The 20,439-nt window shown below is 41.7% G+C and overlaps 1 protein-coding gene across 2 annotated transcripts in view; it reads right to left on the reverse strand.

Moving 5' to 3' along the window:
• The window catches only part of LOC124595876 (triokinase/FMN cyclase-like), a 165,179-nt gene that overhangs the window by 107,525 nt on the left and 37,215 nt on the right, over positions 1-20,439 (reverse strand). Inside the window, exons 1-2 of one of the 2 annotated variants that reach the window (XM_047134786.1) lie at positions 12,671-12,676; positions 7,442-7,445 (exon numbers count right to left, since the gene is read on the reverse strand). The exons of the other annotated variant lie outside the window; for it this stretch is intronic. Of the exons in view, the coding sequence (XP_046990742.1) occupies positions 7,442-7,445; positions 12,671-12,672 (6 nt within the window). The 5' untranslated portion in view covers positions 12,673-12,676. Of the gene's footprint in view, positions 1-7,441; positions 7,446-12,670; positions 12,677-20,439 lie in introns of those variants that run through there. 2 annotated transcript variants of the gene reach the window in all.

Here is a 20,439-nt window from a genome sequence, read left to right on the forward strand (position 1 = left end):
ACAGACATTTAATTACCAGGTAAATGTGATAATTTTAAACATCAGCAGATTATCACTCAGATGCTAAGGTGTGTCCACAACTTTGACACTCATATTTTTGCTTCCTGTCTTGTTCCCTTGTGTACACTTGTTTGGTTTTTACATGGGTTTGTTACATTCCTGTCTACACTACCACAGTTACTTGACAGACTTACTGTAGCAATGGCCAGGTGTGCTTGAGCTATTATGTTTTTAGTGAAATATAAAATCACATTTTTAATTGAAAAGTTAAAGTTTCAATTTTAACTATAATTTTAAAATTGACATGTTAGTGATTATTGTGAGTTACCTAGTAATGTGGCTGATAGTTCAGTAATGAAAAAGAAGAGAAAATGTATAAGCAATAACAAAGTTGTTATATAACCACGGTTTTAAATTATATAAAAAACAAATGGCTTGAATGATTCATAAGTTGGAAATTTATAATTAAAGAGAATTTTTCATATGTTCCAATCCAATACGTAATAAATTTGTTAGGACCAAAAGTAGTACACACTGACCATTAAAAAAAAAGCTATACCTGAACAGAGAAACAAAATGCTTAGCAACTAGTGATCTTATCCTCCCAATCTCAGTTTTTGCTGTAAGTCTTCAAGCATACAGTATCAATAGTTCTGCACTTACTGAGAATATGCTACAGTTTGTAAAGATAAAGTGAACTTTAAACCTCCAGAAAAATTTTCATAGTGTGACGAGAAGAATTAAAATAAGTTTTAAGTCACACTCATAGCCAAAACTACAAATCAGTTAAATGAAGCAGCCCTAAACTACATGTCTATTAGTGTCAGGAGCACAAAAAAATGTCTGTTGGTAAATCAGCTATTGTTCACCCTTCCCATGGCAAAATTCACCAACAACTGGTTCAAAGGATGTCATTCTGCTTTGAAAAGTATGTCTGAGAATTCATATTAAACAAAAGCAAATTATGGTCTATCCTAAAACTTGCAGTGAAAGAATATTTGCCATGTATTCTTCATAGACGTTGAACTGGTCCACCCATTTCATATGTATTAATTATCTAAGTCAAAACAACCTGTTGCCATCACCACTCTTAATTCCTCAACTTTTTATCACTCTCACAGGTCTTTCTGCTGTATTTGTTTTGTGTAAGATGTCTGTCCTTCCCCATGAACCATGGACCTTGCCATTGGTGAGGAGGCTTGCGTGCCTCAGCGATACAGATGGCCGTACCGTAGGTGCAACCACAACGGAGGGGTATCTGTTGAGAGGCCAGACAAACGTGTAGTTCCTGAAGAGGGACAGCAGCCTTTTCAGTAATTGCAGGGGCAACAGTCTGGATGATTGACTGACCTGCCCTTGCAACATTAACCACAACGGCCTTGCTGTGCTGGTACTGCGAACGGCTGAAAGCAAGGGGAAACTACAGCCGTAATTTTTCCAGAGGGCATGCAGCTTTACTGTATGATTCAATGATGATGGCGTCCTCTTGGGTAAAATATTCCGGAGGTAAAATAGTGCCCCATTTGGATCTCCGGACGGGGACTACTAAAGAGGACGTCGTTATCAGGAAAAAGAAAACTGGCGTTCTACGGATCGGAGCGTGGAATGTCAGATCCCTTAATCGGGCAGGTAGATTAGAAAATTTAAAAAGGGTAATGGATAGGTTAAAGTTAGATATAGTGGGAATTAGTGAAGTTCGGTGGCAGGAGGTACAAGACTTTTGGTCAGGTGAATACAGGGTTATAAACACAAAATCAAATAGAGGTAATGCAGGAGTAGGCTTATAAATGAATAGGAAAATAGGAATAAGGGTAAGCTGCTACAAACAGCATAGTTAACGCATTATTGTGGCCAAGATAGACACGAAGCGCATGCTTACTGCAGTAGTACAAGTTTATATGCCAACTAGCTCTGCAGATGATAAAGAAATTGAAGAAATGTATGACGAGATAAAAGAAATTATTCAGGTAGTGAAGGGAGATGAAAATTTAATAGTCATGGGGGACTTTAATTCGAGAGTAGGAAAAGGGAGAGAAGGAAACATAGTAGGTGAATATGGATTGGGGGTAAGAAATGAAGGAGGAAGCCGCCTGGTAGAGTTTTGCACAGAGCATAACTTAATCATAGAAAACACTTGGTTCAAGAATCATGAAAGAAGGTTGTATACATGGAAGAATCCTGGAGATACTAGAAGGTATCAGATAGATTATATAATGGTAAGACAAAGATTTAGGAACCAGGTTTTAAGATGTAAGACATTTCCAGGGACAGATGTGGACTCTGACCACAATCTATTGGTTATGAACTGTAGATTAAAACTGAAGAAACTGCAAAAAGGTGGGAATTTAAGAAGATGGGACCTGGATAAACTGAAAGAACCAGAGGTTGTACAGAGTTTCAGGGAGAGCATAAGGGAACAATTGACAGGAATGAGGGAAAGAAGTACAGTAGAAGAAGAATGGGTAGCTTTGAGGGATGAAGTAGTGAAGGCAGCAGAGGATCAAGTAGGTAAAAAGACGAGGGCTAGTAGAACTCCTTGGGTAACAGAAGAAATATTGAACTTAATTGATGAAAGGAGAAAATATAAAAATGCAGTAAATGAAGCAGGCAAAAAGGAATACAGATGCCTCAAAAATGGGATCGACAGGAAGTGCAAAATGGCTAAGCAGGGATGGCTAGAGGACAAATGTAAGGATGTAGACACTTATCTCACTAGGGGTAAGATACATACTGCCTACAGGAAAATTAAAGATACCTTTGGAGAGAAGAGAGTCACTTGTATAAATATAAAGAGCTCAGATGGAAACCCAGTTCTAAGCAAAGAAGGGAAAGCAGAAAGGTGGAAGGAGTATATAGAGGGTCTATACAAGGGTGATGTACTTGAGGACAATATTATGGAAATGGAAGAGGAGGTAGAAGAAGATGAAATGGGAGATACGATACTGCGTGAAGATTTTGGCAGAGCACTGAAAGACCTGAGTCGAAACAAGGCCCCGGGAGTAGACAACATTCCATTAGAACTACTGACAGCCTTGGGAGAGCCAGTCCTGACAAAACTCTACCATCTGGTGAGCAAGATGTATGAGACAGGAGAAATACCCTCAGACTTCAAGAAGAATATAATAATTCCAATCCCAAAGAAAGCAGGTGTTGACAGAAGTGAAAATTACCGAACTATCAGTTTAATAAGTCACAGCTGCAAAATACTAACGCAAATTCTTTACAGACGAATGGAAAAACTGGTAGAAGCGGACCTCGGGGAAGATCAGCTTGGATTCCATAGAAATATTGGAACACGTGAGGCAATACTGACCTTACGACTTATCTTAGAAGAAAGATTAAGGAAAGGCAAACCTACGTTTCTAGCATTTGTGGACTTAGAGAAAGCTTTTGACAATGTTGACTGGAATACTCTCTTTCAAATTCTAAAGCTGGCAGGGGTAAAATACAGGGAGCGAAAGGCTATTTACAATTTGTACAGAAACCAGATGGCAGTTATAAGAGTCGAGGGGCATGAAAAGGAAGCAGTGGTTGAGAAGGGCGTGAGACAGGGTTGTAGCCTCTCCCTGATGTTATTCAATCTGTATATTGAGCAAGCAGAAAGGAAACAAAAGAAAAATTCGGAGTAGGTATTAAAATCCATGGAGAAGAAATAAAAACTTTGACGTTCGGCAATGACATTGTAATTCTGTCAGAGACAGCAAACAACTTGGAAGAGCAATTGAACGGAATGGACAGTGTCTTGAAAGGAGGATATAAGATGAACATCAACAAAAGAAAAACGAAGATAATGGAATGTAGTCGAATTAAGTCGGGTGATGCTGAGGGAATTAGATTAGGAAATGAGACACTTAAAGTAGTAAAGGAGTTTTGCTATTTAGGGAGCAAAATAACTGATGATGGTCGAAGTAGAGAAGATATAAAATGTAGACTGGTAATGGCAAGGAAAGCGTTTCTGAAGAAGAGAAATTTGTTAACATCGAGTATAGATTTAAGTCTCAGGAAGTCCTTTCTGAAAGTATTTGCATGGAGTGTAGCCATGTATGGAAGTGAAACATGGATGATAAATAGTTTGGACAAGAAGAGAATAGAAGCTTTCGAAATGTGGTGCTACAGAAGAATGCTGAAGATTAGATGGGTAGTAGGACATGTTCTGAGGCATCAAGGGATCACAAATTTAGCATTGGAGGGCAGCGTGGAGGGTAAAAATCATAGAGGTAGACCAAGAGATGAATACACTAAGCAGATTCAGAAGGATGTGGGTTGCAGTAATTACTGGGAGATGAAGAAGCTTGCACAGGATAGGGTAGCATGGAGAGCTGCATCAGACCAGTCCCAGGACTGAAGACCACAACAACAACAACAACAAGATGTCTGTAAGGTCAACATGTGCATGCACACACACACACACACACACACACACACACACACACACACACACACAAATAATCTTATCAAGCATATTATCTTGATTTGGTCAGAAAAAAATTCACGAAAACAATGTAGAAAACAGTGGAGGTGGGACATGGAATACCGAGGTCAGAGGCTGCAACAGGAAAAAGCTAACCCAAACTTTACCAGTTTCTGCCACTTTTCAGAAAAAAATATTTTCTAAATATGTGAAGAATGGAGATGAAATGAAGTACGGTATTACGTTTTCCGTTTAACCATTGACCACTTACAGTGGAATAGGTTTTCACATTAATATACAATATATTAATGCTTACAGGGAAGTTCTAAAAATCTCTATTCCAATTTTTAAAAATATTCTTAAATGAATGCTGACAATGTTTATTTCAAATAGTTCTTTTATTCCACAATTTTATAAATGTGTGTTTCAGTAACCTGTCACAAATATTAACTCTGAAAACATTATGGGGCAAGGACCGATATTGGAAGCCTACTAAAAATATTTTAGGAATATTATTTTATGCGAGTCCACAGTCTTTGTCAAGTGGTGTCTCAAGACATCAAATTCCAGTTTGCCTCTAGTGCTGTGAAGGTGAAAATTTTCTGCGGTGTTGAATTACCTTAAGATACCTGTGATTGGTTGGTTTGTTGGTTTGAAGTGAAAGGAACTAAGCTGCAAGGTCATCAGTCCCTTCATCCATTAAGTGGCAAACCAGGAGTGATCATCGAAGGCCAAAAATCCCTACCTAACATGGATGAATAAAAACCACCTTCATGGGGAAATATCTAACACCAGTAGAGCTGATTTGGCGTCTTCTGCTAGCACCAGATGTAGCTTGTCAGGAAGACTAATGTGCACCTTAAAGCAGCCAAATTAGAGCAGTCTATGACTAAGTGGGCCACAGTCACTCGGGCTGTGCATCGGCAGTGAGAGAGATCCTCATGGTGCAGAATGTGGCCAGGGGTCAGCCAAGTGTAGCCAATACAGAGTTGACAGAGGATGGCAGATTCCCTGCAAGAAGTATGCTAGGTAGATGCAACGGGGTTGTGGTCTCCTTAAAGCAGCCAAATTAGAGCAGTCTATGACTAAGTGGGCCACAGTCACGCGGGCTGTGCATCGGCAGTGAGAGAGATCCTCATGGTGCAGAATGTGGCCAGGGGTCAGCCAACTGTAGCCAATACAGAGTTGACAGAGGATGGCAGATTCCCTGCAAGAAGTATGCTAGGTAGACTGCAACGGGGTTGTGGTCTCCTTAATTGTCTTCAGTTTGTTTGGGGAGATTAGGGCAGATTGTTTGGGGAGATTAGGGCAGATCATTTTGAGTTCGATAATCCCAGCAATCAATGGTGTATAGACAAACAAAGGTCCGGTTCTGGGACCCCATTTCCAGAGTCAGCTCATTCATTTTCAAAATTTCAACATGACCTGGGCTCCAAATGAAAACAACTGGCTGTCCAACTTGATGGAGGCCAGAGACAAGAACCAGGGTAGTCATAACTAGTGGGTGAGGAGAAAAGCACTGGTCTATGGCCAGCAGGCTGCTAAAGGGGTCACTACACATTAGGATATTATTGCCAGTGCAAGAAACATGGCTAAGGGCTAGTTTAATGGCCATTAATTCAGCAGTAAAGACACTGCAGCCATCTGATGCAGAGTGGAATTCACTGCACCATGCACATGTGTATGCAAAGCCTGTTCTTCCATCGACTGTTGAGCCATCAGTGAATACCACTTCTGAACCCAGATACATCTCAAGAACAGGCAACAAAAAATCAAGGGGCCTATGGCATCTTTTGGACCAAAGGAGACTTCGAGACAAAACCAAGGTTGAGGCACAAGCCATGAGGGTGGACATGATGCCTCTCTGACCAGAGGCGATTAGTGGAGGAAGTGAAGTTTCAAACAGAGACACTGGAGGCGTTCAGCAATTGTAAACCTAGTTCTGGGTGGCCATTGTGTGAGGAGGAGCTCCCTTACAGGGAAAAGGACATTGTAATTGGGATGTTCAGGGAAGCTACTAACATGTATAGCATTATTCAGCAGCTGTTATTGGAGTGTGATAGGTAATGGAGGGATTTCAGCCTCTATTAGCAGGCTGTTCACAAGTAGCAAGCTGTTTACAGGGCCAGTTTGGAAAGCTTCTGTCACAAGTCAGAGCCCACAATGATGAATGGGATCCAGTATCCACAAAGCTGAGGGTGATGCTGAACCATATGCAAGACTCCCATAATCAAGATGGGACAAAATCAGGGCTTTGTAGAGCCACAAAAGGGTAGAGTGATCTGCATCCCAGCTAGTGCTGCTGAGGCAGTGAAATGTATTGAGGTGTCACCTGCACTTTCACATAAGTTGGTGAAAGAGGGGAAGCTGTGTCAACTGGTAATCAATGATGAGTCCCAGAAAGTGGTGTGTCTCAACTACAAGAAGTAATTGATTGTCTAGGTAAAGCTCTGGGTATGGGTGGGCAATATGATGGTGACAAAAGTGTGCGACATGAAAACCGAAAGCCATTGGAGAGTGTCCCCAAATGCACCTTTTGTAAGGTGCCCTGTAGGCAACACTTAGCAACACCCATACTATGGGATCAATAACAAATGCAAAATCATCAGCATATAGCAAGGGCAATATCAAAGATTCCACACCCTACATTAGGCCATTAATGGCAACCAGAAAGAGGAGTATGCTCAGTACAGAGCCCTACGGGTCCCCATTTTCTTGGATTTGGGGAGGTACTGAGTGAAGCAGCCACTTGAATACAGAACACTGACACTGACTCGATGCGGCTTGAGGGGGCCCAAGCCCCCTCAAAAAAAATTTTCGGGGTGCGGGGAGCGGAGTGCCCCCCCCCCCCTCCCAAATAACTTAAGAAAATTATTAGTTATATTATGCTTTGTAAAATCACAAAATTATGTTAGAATTTTTTTATTTTCCTTGTTTGATGATAGTTACCTTTTAAAATACATTGGGTAATGAGTTATGGTAGTTAGCAGGTTAACTGAAAATGAATGGTGTGAATCATGATAGTGTTACAGTCCTGTGGGCACACTTAGAATTTGTCCCAGTGCACAAACCTCTGGGTAAAGTCTGGTGCCGGCGGGTCAGCGCTGTGGCCGCAGCGACATCAAAAGGTCTGCCGCAGAAGCACCTGGACCCTCCGCCTCATGTTGCCTTAACGTTTAGAGACATTACAACTTCGTGGCTATATAAAGCCCACGCTGCTGCCAAAGTCGTTCACTGTGGTTAGTTTCATTCAGTGCATGCAGCAGATGTGTAGTATTCTGACTTTAGTGTCTAGTGGACTATTTCATATGACTGTATTTTATTCCTTTACTTCAGTCTCTTAGAGTATTGTGAATTAATGGATAAATTTGTTACCAAAAAGGTGCACTTGGAAGTTGATGATACTATAAGTCAACCTCCGACAATTACTGTGTCATCAATTGCTTCGTCGTCTTCAGGCAAGAACAGTTCACAGCCAAAACCTGGACAATCCAGTGAGGGAACATCATTTCAGAAGTCTTGGTTGATCAAATATACATGGCTAGAATATAAAACATCTACCGAAAAAGTTTTTTGCAAAACCTGCAAAGACGCAGCTGCTAAAAATCTCTTACTATTTTCTGCAAAAAAGAATATTCATTTACTTCTGTAGGGTTTTCTAACTGGAGAAAGGCTTTGGAAAAATTCCGTATTCATGAAAATACATTTACGCATAAAGAAGGCGTTCTGAAACTAAATTCTATCACTAACCAAAGTGTGGCCTTCCAGTTGAATGAGCAGTTAGATAGTGATATGAAGAAAGGCCGTTTAGCTCTTGAGACAATTTTTACTCCCGTGCAATTTCTATGCCGACAAGGACTAGCAATTAGGGGGCACGAAGATGTAAACTCAATTTTTTTTCAATTGTTGGAACTCCGAAAGAATGACATACCTGAGTTTAAAGATGGGTTACGGCGTTCAGGGTATAAGAGGACACCCCATGATATTCAAAACGAGATCACTGATCTACCAGCAAAGTCTCTGTTGATAAAGGTATTGGCTTCATTCAAGAAGACTAAACATTTTTCTATTATGGTTGATGAAACAAATGATTTTTCGATTTACAAGTACAAACAAAAACACGTTATTGTTGTGACAGTGCCACGACATTTAACAGTGCCGCCATGACAGTATGCGCAAACGGCGATAGAGGCGCTCCGCAACTCGGCTGAGCGCGGGAGCGCCACCTAGCTACGAACGGCGCCGGCCGCATGTCACGGCACAGCAGTCGAATAAGAGATACTGAGTTGTTATCATGTTACCAGCTATTGTTTCTAAGTGAGTGTGCTTGAATATCCACGCAATTATTGGTGATTAAAGGTTATAACACTTTTTGGCGACGAGGTCGGATATTTTCACTGCGTTGTGGATTTGTGTGTTCATGACGGGGCAGACATGGAACAGCTTATGCAAGCGCTCATTGAACAACAAACACAGCTGACGGCTGCTATTCAGGCGTTGTCGACGTCGCTTACTCATCGTCTGTCTTCCTCTTCTCCGCCTCCATTCTCTCCTTAAGACGAGGCCGCTGAAGACTGGGAGGATTATGAGAAGCGTTTGTGGCAACACTTCTTGGCTTTCAGCGTTGTCGACGCTCCTATGTGTAAGTCGTTATTTCTATCTTGGATTTCCCCACGGATCTATCAGCTGCTATCTCAGTTAGCCCCTCTGCGGGAACCTGCCTCTCTGTCCTTCCAAGAAATGTGTGACTTATTGTCTAACTATTACCGAAAAAACACCCACGTCATTGCTGCCCGCGTGGCGTTCTACCGGTGTCGTAAACAGCCCCATCAATCTTACCGGGCTTGGGCGGTGGAACTACACGGTCTGAGTAGGAAATGTCAGTATGTCACGGACACTCATCATGAGTCTTATTCTGATTAAATGGTTAGGGATGTTATTCTACGGCTTGCTCCTGATAAAGAAGTTCGGCAACGTGCCCTACAACTGCCAAACCTGTCGTTGTCGGAAGTTCTAAGCATCGCTCAATCCTTTGAAGTGTCTCACACTGCTGGTGCGCAAATAGACGCGTGGTGTGATGTAGGCACTGTACAGTCAACTTTCGACACGGACACTTTGCCTGTTTCACAGGAGAACGAAGATGTGGCGGCGGTTCACTCGTGTAAACAATGTCGCGTTGGGCCGCAACGCTCGCAGCGAAAACAGCAACCACAGAAGCAGGTTCGTTCCGCACTTCCTTCTTGTCCATGTTGTTTCGTACAGCATGACAGGGCCGCATGCCCAAAACGTTGGGCCACGTGTAATTCATGTAGGAAAAAAGGCCACATTGCTTCTGTGTGTCAGTCCCCTAAAGTTCCTGTTGACGAGGACGAGGCATCGGACATGGATGTTAACTGTGTGCTTTCTCAAACAAATAAGTTGTTTGTTACTGTTCGTGTTCTGGATAAAGACATTCGCATGCAAGTGGACACTTGCTCTGCAGTAACTCTCATTAATTCTCGCACGTATTTGGAGCTGGGCTCCCCTCCCTTGTCTCCAGTTACGTGAAATCTGAGAACTTATAATAAACAGAAAATTCCTATCATTGGCCAGTTTGATGCTTCCACTGCCTACAAGTCTGTTGTTAGGCCCCTCACGTTTTATGTGGTGGATCATGCGGGCACTGAAAACCTGTTCGGTTATGATGCTTTCCAGTTGTTCGGGTTCTCCATTGATGATGATGTGCACCTCATATCTGAGGATATTCCGTATCAACAGCTGCATGGATTGTGTTCTGAATTTTCGTCCATGTTCTCTGCTGGTCTGGGTCGTGCCAAGGATTTTGAAGCCCACATTACTCTTAAACCTACAGCTCGCCCTAAGTTTTTCCGGGCACGCCCTATTGCGGTGGCATTGCGTGCACCTGTCAAGGCTGAGATAGACAGGTTAACAGCTTCAAGGATTCTCCTTCCTGTTACCTCCAGTGAATGGGCATCGCCAATCGTGGTGGTTTCTAAACCAAATGGGAGTCTGCGATTGTGTGGTGATTTTAAAGCCACTGTCAATGCTCAGAGTCTCATTGACACTTATCCTCTTCCCCGTCCTGAGGAGTTATTTACCAAGCTCGCTGGGGGCCAGTTCTTTTCCAAACTTGACTTATCGGAGGCATACCATCAGTTGCCGTTGGATGCTTCTTCCAAGGAATTTCTCATCATCAACACTCCTTGTGGGTTGTATCAGTACCAGCGGTTACCATTTGGCATCGCTAGCACGCCGGCCATTTTTCAGCGGTTTTTGGAACAGCTCACGGCTTCCATTCTCGGCTGCATAAACTATCTGGATGACATTGTTGTCACGGGGGCCTCCACTGAGGAGCACCTTCGCAATTTGTGTTCACTGTTTCGGGTTTTGCATTCGGCTGGGTTGAGGTGCAATCTGGACAGGTGACAGTTCTTCCAACCCTCCATTGTGTATCTTGGTTTCCACTTGTCCCTTGAGGCTATATGTCCTCTACGTCAGCATGTTGCGGCCATTAATGCTCTACCCCGGCCGTCTACGGTCAAAGAACTTCAGGCGTTTCTAGGCAAGATTGCTTATTGTCACAAATTCATTCCATCCGCGGCAGCTGTAGCTCATCCTCTGCATCAGCTGTTACGCAAAAACGTCCCTTTCTGTTGGTCCGACGAGTGTGAGCAGGCTTTTGTCCGCCTGAAGGCTCATTTGCAGTCCGCGCCTTGTCTTGCCACATTCCGTCCAGGTCAGCACTTGGTTCTGGCGACTGACGCGTCACAGTATGGCCTAGGGGCTGTTCTCGCCCATCGGTATGTGGATGGGTCGGAACGACCCATCGCCTATGCTTCCAAGACCCTCAACAATGTGCAACGGCGTTACTCTCAAATCGAAAAGGAGGCGCTCGCTATCATTTATGCTCTAAAAAAGTTCAGCGTTTTTTTGTATGGTTCTAAGTTTCACCTCATCACCGACCACAAGCCGCTGGTCTCTCTGTTCAGCCCATCGGCGTTGCTTCCGGATAAGGCAGCTCACTGCCTGCAATGTTGGGCCTTATACTTGTTTCGTTTTCACTATGAGATTTACCATCGCCCCACGGCCCAGCACGCCAACGCTGACACATTGTCGTGATTGCCGATGGGCCCCGACCCGGTTTTCGATCGTGATGAACTACTCTGTTTCCACATTGATGAGGAAGAACGTCGTGCGGCCAAGGGTTTTCCACTTACAGGTTCACAGGTCGCGTCGGCTACTGCGTGGGACCCGGTCCTGCGTCAGGTGATCGGCTTTGTTCAATGGGGTTGGCCGGACAGGACCAAGGGCCGGGCATCGGATCCCCTTCGCAACTACCATGCCTTGCGCCTTCGTCTGTCTGTTCGTGATGGTGTTGTTCTTCTGGCCACAGATGGCGCATCTCCACAGGTCGTGGTGCCAGCCTCTCTTCGCAAAGATGTTCTCAAACTGTTGCATGAAGGCCATTGGGGTATTTCTCGGACTAAGTCCCTGGCCCGCAGGCACGTTTATTGGCCCGGTATTGATTCGGACATCGCCCACATGGTTGCTGCGTGTGGTCAGTGTGCTCAACAACTGGCTGCACCTCGTACAATGCCCTCTCCGTGGCCTGATCCGGCGCAGCCATGAGAACTGATGCACGCTGACTTTGCCGGCCCCTTCCTCGTTACTTATTGGCTACTGTTGGTTGACGCCTTCTCGAAGTTTCCGTTTGTTGTTTGATGTCCGTCGCCCACCACTGTGGCGACAACGCTGGCTTTGTCCAAAATCTTTGCGCTGGAGGGTCTTCCATCCACGATCATCATGGACAATGGCCCTCAGTTCTCTTCGCAGGCCTTCCATGATTTTTGTACTGGACAAGGGATTCATCATGTTACAGCACCGCCCCTCCATCCGCAATCGATTGGGGAGGTCGAGCGCCTTGTCCGCATTTTCAAAAGCCAGATGAAAAAATTCCTTAGTGATTTTTCCACAGATGACGCTCTGCTGCAATTTCTGAGTTCTTATCGCTTCACGCCTCTGGGTGATCGCAGCCCTGCTGAACTCTTGCATGACCGCCAACCGCGCACTCTACTGCACCTGCTTCACCCTGTCCTGCTTCACCCTGTCAGGCCTTGTGCTGTGTCCCCTAGTGTGGGAAAATACTCGGTGGGCGCCGACGTGTGGGCACGAGGGTATGGATCCCGCCCTAAATGGATTCCAGGGGTGGTCAATGCTCTTCGCGGCCGCCAGCTTTGTGAAATACGTACAGACGACGACATGGTTGTTCGCCATTATGACCAGATGTGCCCACAAGCGGTGGCCACGCCGGTGCTACCGCCCCTTCCTTCGCCTCCACCAGCACGAGAAGCCAGTCCTGTCACTGCTGCCGATCTACCGTACGTATTGATGCAGCCGACGTCACTACCGCTTCCGAGTACGCTAGAACCGGCCCCAGTCGCGACGCCGCCTTCACCGGGACCCATCTCGCTGGAGCACACCCCCAGGTCCACGACACCTATGGATGCTGCTCCGGAGTTTTCACCCATCATCTCGTCCAGGAGGCACGTTCCGCGCACGAGTTTCCGTCCTGGACATTTTTGACCATACTCTCGTGTCTCTCTGCGGGATCTTCTCGGGGCCTCACAAGAGGCCATGGATGTCTCCGCACTGACCATGTCTCCAAGGAAGTGAGTGTTTTTTTTTCAAGGGGGGAAAAGTGTTGTGACAGTGCCATGACATTTAACAGTGCCGCCACAACAGTACGCGCAAACGGCGATAGAGGCGCTCCGCAACTCGGCTGAGCGCGGGAGCGCCACCTAGCTACGAACGGCGCCGGCCGCATGTCACAGCATGGCAGTCGAATAAGAGATACTGAGTTGTTATCATGTAACGAGCTGTTGTTTCTAAGTGAGTGTGTTTGAATATCCACGCAATTATTGGTTATTAAAGGTTATAACAGTTATGTGCACTGCGCTGCTCACAGTTTATACTTGGCAATTGTAGACATTCTCCGCCATCTTACATCTATGGGAGATATTATGACTTTAGCCAAGGACTTAATTAACACCGTAAGGGAATCCAACAAAAGGATGGGACTTTTCAGAAGCATACACTGTGAGAGCACCAATGACCAAACTGGCATACGACCCCTTTGTCCAACTTGATACATCATGCAAGCTTCTAGCATCTTCAGAATGTTGAAAAACTTTGAAGAACGTCTAGAATTTTTTGAAATATTTTCTGCAGAGGACAAAACAGAGGCAGGTTACAAATGAGTGTGCTACTTTGAGTCAATGTTACAACTCAAGGCTTATGTCTTTTTATGTCTTTATTGCCATGCAATGAACCCAGTAGAGGATGTCAATGAAAAAATTCAATGCCCTCATCTAAGTGCTGCTTATCTGGAAAAAATATATGAGGGCCTGATTTGCATATTGAATGGAAGGCATGATAGTTTTGAACACTTTTGGGAATTGTGTTTAGAAGAAAAACCCTTCACAAGTTGATGATGCTTTGCTTTCTTAGAATCAATGTATACCAAAGAAGTATGAAAATAACAAAGCCAGCTCACCGCACACTTTCAAAACCCCAAAGGAATACTAAATACTAAGCTATTTACATTGAAGTTTGTGAAATGGTGCAATCTTGCATTACTGAGCGGTTTGCTTCAACTAGACTAACACAGGTCATTGCAGATGAACAAGAGTGCTTGCTTTCAGTTCCTTCTGTTCCAAGATGGCCGCCGAGTAAGTGACGCCAGAAACCATTTCCAGAAAGTTAAGTGATTTAGACAGGAATATAATTTAGTTTAACGCTGACAACAAATTAAATACGTGCATTAGTGTATCGTTTAGTCTTGCCGTTAAGGGTTTGATTTTTATTTGCGTATTTTTTCAGAAAACACGAAAAGATCGTAACTTCGCGAAGTCGTGCTTAGGCTTAAATTTTGTAAACGTGTTTGTTTCTTGTTTCAAGGTAATTTAACTAGTTTCTCGGTAACAAATAAGTAAACTACCGTAAATAGCGTATAACTTCATTGTTTTAATACAGATTTCAGAAAAACAGCGTAACTTTATATCAGAAACTTGCCTATATACATTTGTTTATAGGCCTATTCTCGGACGTTTTTGGAGAATCAAAGTTAAAGTATCTCGTATAATTGCCCTTTTTTCATTCCATCGAGTGAAATATATAATAAATAGCGTATACCTTCGTTGTTTTAATACAGATCTCAGAAAACCAGCGGAATTTTAAATCAGAAACTTGCTTATATACATTTGTGAATAGGCTTAATTCTTGTAACGTCTTTTTTGATTTTCAGTAATTTAATTGATTTATTCTAGCTAAAGTATTATTTTTGCCATGAGTGAGAAGTGCCTGACTTGCCGTAGAATTGTTAGTTCCGGGGTTTGGTGTGATGGATGCAGTAGTTTTTTTCACTGGGGGGACTGCAGTGGCGTGGGTGTTGGGAAAGTGGATCAGGCTCATCAGTGGTTATGTAGGATTTGCAGCAGAGATAGGAAGATAGTGGAACAGGAGGGGAAAATTGCTGCCCTTCAGGCTGAGCTAGATCAGGCTAGGGAAGATCTGGACAGGTTAAGGAGGGAGAAGGGCAAAGAGAGGTGGGAAGTGGCAACAGGTAGCAGAAGGAACAGGCCTAGAACTAAGTCTGACAGTTTTGTGGTGAATGTCAAAAATAAGTTTGACCTGTTGCTTCAGTTAGAAACTGATGAGCCTCAAGCAGAGGTAGGTGTAGACAGGACACAACAAACTTTCAATAGGAAATTGAAAAAGAATGTAGGAAAGTCATCGAAAAGGAAGAAAGTTTTGTTGTTAGGCAGTTCTCATGCCAGAGGTGTAGGCCAACTTCTGCAGGACGAATTAGGACCAGAATACCAGGTCACAAATTTTTTCAAACCAAGTGCTAGTCTGGATCAGGTGACAGAGGATTTAGGTTCACTCTGTAAAGGATTTACCAGGGAAGACACCGTGGTTATTGTGGGAGGGCAAGGGAACAGCATCGACAGAGATCCTGGGTACAGTATAGAGTGTGACCTGGTAAAGATTGCGTCGGCATCGAGACACACCAATGTTGAATTTGTATCTGTCCTGAGACAACATGACCGGCCTCATTTGAACTCTTCTGTTGGGAGAGTTAATTTGGAGTTGGAACGGCTGCTTGTGTCGGGTGCGGGGGCTCATATTGGTGTGGTTCCTGTTGATTATCTCAGTAGGTGGGACTATACCAGGTACGGCCTACATCTCAACAGGAAAGGGGAGGGAAAATTGGCTGGGGTAATAGCAGGAAATTTAAGGGGGGGAGGCACTGCCATGAATGGTAAAATACCAGTGGTTACAGGTGTTGGAGCAGCACCTTTTTTAGGATAGGTAAGACAGAAAGATGTCAAGTTCTACGAGAGGTCAGGATTGAAACAAATCTTCAGTTTAGGAAAGAAATTCAACAGCACAATTCTAGCACATTGGATCACCAATCACAGCTATCAGTTATAAATTTTCATCAATCACCAGAAATTTTATCTCCACCAAGTTGTATCTCAGTCCGAGGTAATTGCATTGATGAACTAAAGTCACCCAACCCAATTGACATAATCTGCCTCTCTGAACACCATGTGACCACTGGTATAGGAACTAGGCCTAAGCACAATGAGAAACTCAGACAGGAGAGTACTGCAAATGTTAGAATAAGGAAAGATTCTCATAAAAGTATAATTAAAAATAATGTAAGTATATTTCATCAAAATATTGGGAGTTTAAAGAATAAAGTAGATGAGCTTCTGGTTTGTTTGGAAGATTTAGAAGCTGAGAATGAAATAGATATACTATGCCTGTCTGAGCATCACATTGTTACTGATATGGATAAGGTAAATGTAAGTGGTTATAAGCTCTCTGCACATGTGATGAGAGAAAATATGGAGAAAGGAGGAGTTGCCATATATGTCAAAAGTTATCATTGTGCAAAAAGTATAGAAACAAAAAAGTTTTGTGTAGAGAAACATATAGAAGCATGTGCCTGTGAGCTTAAATAAAGGCACATTTATAATTGTAACTGTATATAGGTCCCCATCAGGAAATTTTCATCTATTTCTGAAAAATTTGGACTCCTTGTTGTGCTATCTGTCAGACAGGGGGAAGCAAATTATTATTTGTGGGGACTTCAATGTAGATTCTCTGAAAGAGGGTAATAGGAAAAATGACCTTGAAGTATTACTCGGTTCTTTCAATTTGACACCTGTTATTGATTTTCCTACTCGGGTGGTAAAGGATAGCAGCTCACTGATAGATAACTTCTTTATAGACCAAGATAAGTTTAACCAGATAAATGCTCAGCCTGTTGAGAATGGTCTTTCTGATCATGGTGCACAGCTAGTTACAATATATGACATAGCTCCATTCAGCAATACTAAACAGTCCTCCAAAGTAGTACGTTCAGTCAACAATTTAACAATTGCAAATTTCAGGGAAAGCCTACAGCAGTTAGACTGGGATGAGGTGTACCGTGAACCTGATGTCAATTTAAAATATAATTTATTTCATGACATTTTTGTAAATGCATTTGCAAACTGCTTCCCCAAGAAAATAGTTAAATATACTTGTAAGAAACCTTGTAACAAACCATGGCTTACTAAGGGTATAAAAATATCTTGTAACCGGAAAAGGGAAATGTATCTGACAGCAAGAAAGAGTAGTGACCCAGAAACTATCAAAAATTATAAAAACTACTGTGTTATATTAAGAAAAGTTATTAAAAAATCCAGGAGTATGTGTATCATGTCTGAAATCAGCAACTCTGACAATAAAATTAAAACAATTTGGAATATTATTAAAAGAGAAACAGGTCAACCAAGAGCAGAGGAAGACAGTATTACCATCAAATTGAATGAAAACTTTACGAACAAAAAGTCAGAAGTTGAAAATATTTTTAATAATCATTTTCTAAATGTTGTGGATATAGTAGGATCCAGGTGTTCATTAGAAGATGCTAGGGTGTTAATGGAAGAGGCCATACCTATGCAATTTGATACAATTGAAATCTCACCCACTTCTCCCTCTGAAATTAGGAAAATAATAAACTTGCTTAAAAGCAAAAACTCACATGGAATTGATGGCATTTCCAGCAAAATACTAAAAGCTTGTTCTCAACAGATAAGTAAGATTCTCAGCCACCTGTGTAATAGCTCTCTGGAACAGGGCATTTTCCCTGATAGACTGAAATATGCTATTGTTATACCTTTGCATAAAAAGGGGGATAGATCTGATGTCAACAATTACCGTCCAATCTCACTTCTAACAGCTTTATCCAAAATTTTTGAGAAAGTAATGTATTCAAGAGTAGCTTCACATATCTGTAAAAATGAAGTACTAACAAAATGTCAGTTTGGTTTCCAGAAAGGTTTTTCAACAGAAAATGCCATATATGCTTTCACCAGTCAAATTTTGAATGATCTGAATAACCGAACACCACCCATTGGGATTTTTTGTGATCTCTCAAAGGCTTTTGATTGTGTAAATCATGAAATTCTGCTAGACAAGCTCAAGTATTGTGGCATGAGTGGGACAGTGCACAAATGGTTTAATTCGTACCTAACTGGAAGAGTGCAGAAAGTTGAAATAAGTAGTTCTCGTAACATGCAAAGATCAGCACATTCCTCAAACTGGGGAACTATCAAGAATGGGGTTCCACAAGGGTCAGTCTTGGGTCCTTTGTTGTTCTTATTATATATTAATGACTTGCCATTCTATATTCATGAAGAGGCAAAGTTAGTTCTCTTTGCTGATGATACAAGTATAGTAATCACACCTGAGAAACAAGAATTAACTGACGAAATTGTCAATACTGTCTTTCAGAAAATTACTAAGTGGTTCCTTGTAAACGGACTCTCACTGAATTTTGATAAGACACAGTACATACAGTTCCGTACAGTGAATGGTATGACGCCATTAATAAATATAGACCTTAATCAGAAGCATATAGCTAAGGTAGAATATTCCAAATTTTTAGGTATGTCCATTGATGAGAGATTAAATTGGAAGAAACACATTGATGATCTGCTGAAACGTTTGAGTTCAGCTACTTATGCAATAAGGGTCATTGCAAATTTTGGTGATAAACATCTTAGTAAATTAGCTTACTACGCCTATTTTCACTCATTGCTTTCATATGGCATCATATTTTGGGGTAATTCATCACTGAGGAATAAAGTATTTATTGCACAAAAGCGTGTAATCAGAATAATAGCTGGAGTCCACCCAAGATCATCCTGCAGACATTTATTTAAGGATCTAGGGATATTCACAGTAGCTTCTCAATATATATACTCTCTTATGAAATTTGTTATTAACAACCAAACCCAATTCAAAAGTAATAGCAGTGTGCATAACTACAATACTAGGAGAAAGGACGATCTTCACTATTCAAGATTAAATCTAACTTTGGCACAGAAAGGGGTGAATTATACTGGCACTAAAGTCTTTGGTCACTTACCAAATAGTATCAAAAGTCTGACAGATAACCAACAAGTATTTAAGAAGAAATTAAAAGAATTTCTGAATGACAACTCCTTCTACTCCATAGAGGAATTTTTAGATATAAATTAAGAAAAAAAAAGAAAAAAAAACAAAAATATTGAAAAAAAATAAAAATAAAAAATAAAGAAAAACAAAAAAACACAAAAAAATAAAGTTGTTATATTAACTTAAGTATGTTGTTAAATTAACCTAATTATGTCATGTATTGGAAAATTCGACTCGTTCCACATCATTACGAAATATCGTATTCATGATCCATGGAACTAGTATTAATCTAATCTAATCTAATCTAATCAGAGGTTAAACAAATTTGGAAAAATCAACTGAGTTTTTCAAAAATGACCTAGACATTGAGAGATTGCGCTTACACTTGAATATGTTAGCCAATATCACTAATAAAAAACAACTGGTCTTAAAAAACGTGCGTGATGTAAGAACGTACATTACACAAGAGCATGCAGTTGGAGAAATTTTATGTGAGGTAGTGCAGTGCATTAAGCTTCTCCAAGTAGTTCCAATCATGACAGCAACAGCAGAACATAAATTTAGCGCCCTTAGATGTCTGAAGTCATATCTCCGATCAACAATGGGACAGAAGCGATTGAACAACTTGGTTGTTTTTCATGCCGACGGAAATGTTTTTGGTTGAGTTGTTTGGATGAGGAGACCAGACTGCAAGGTCATCGGTCTCATCGGATTAGGCAAGGACAGGGAAGGAAGTTGGCCGTCCCCTTTCAAAGGAACCATCCCAGCATTTGCCTGGCGCAATTTAGGGAAATCACAGAAAACCTAAATCAGGATGGCTGGATGCGGGATTGAGCAGTCGTCCTCCGAAATGCAAGTCCAGTTGGCTAGCCACTGCGCCATTTCGCTCAGTGAAATTTTTTGGATCAATTGGATATCAGACCAGTCATCAATGACTTCACATTCAGTAATTCAGTCAGACGGTCGACATTTGCACCTTTCTAAAGACACTCTAGCCCTAGTAATGGCATTTAGAGCAATATCAAAAATCTTTATAAAATAGAGAATTAAATACATACATAATGTTAAATTTTCAGTTTTGAAATATTAGTACCAGTTTAGTACTGTATTACTATAGTACTGTATCAGTTCTTTTCAAATACTTAAATATTTTTAGGGTTTAAGACCCAATTAAAACCCGCTATTTACATACTTTTTGGCTGAAAGTATTAGGCACACTGTATTAACTTTATTAACTGTATTAAAGCATTAAATCTGAGATATTGTTCTTAGTTAATGAACCCTGGGCCTTATCAAAGTAAGCTTAAATTTGCTATTTCACTTATTAATCAAAGTGCTATTATTGTGTGACAGCAATATTTTATGTTTTATTCCTTTAATGATAGTTTAGGATCTATTTAAATGTAATTTCAGTCTTTTCTGAGCTATATATTCACTGCTTTGTAATAGTCTAAAAGCATGATTATTACTGTAAATTAAATTAGCTTTTTATGAAAATACCATGTGTGTTTATG

The sequence above is a fragment of the Schistocerca americana genome, chromosome 2 (assembly GCF_021461395.2).
Source record: "Schistocerca americana isolate TAMUIC-IGC-003095 chromosome 2, iqSchAmer2.1, whole genome shotgun sequence".
Lineage (NCBI taxonomy): Eukaryota > Metazoa > Arthropoda > Insecta > Orthoptera > Acrididae > Schistocerca > Schistocerca americana.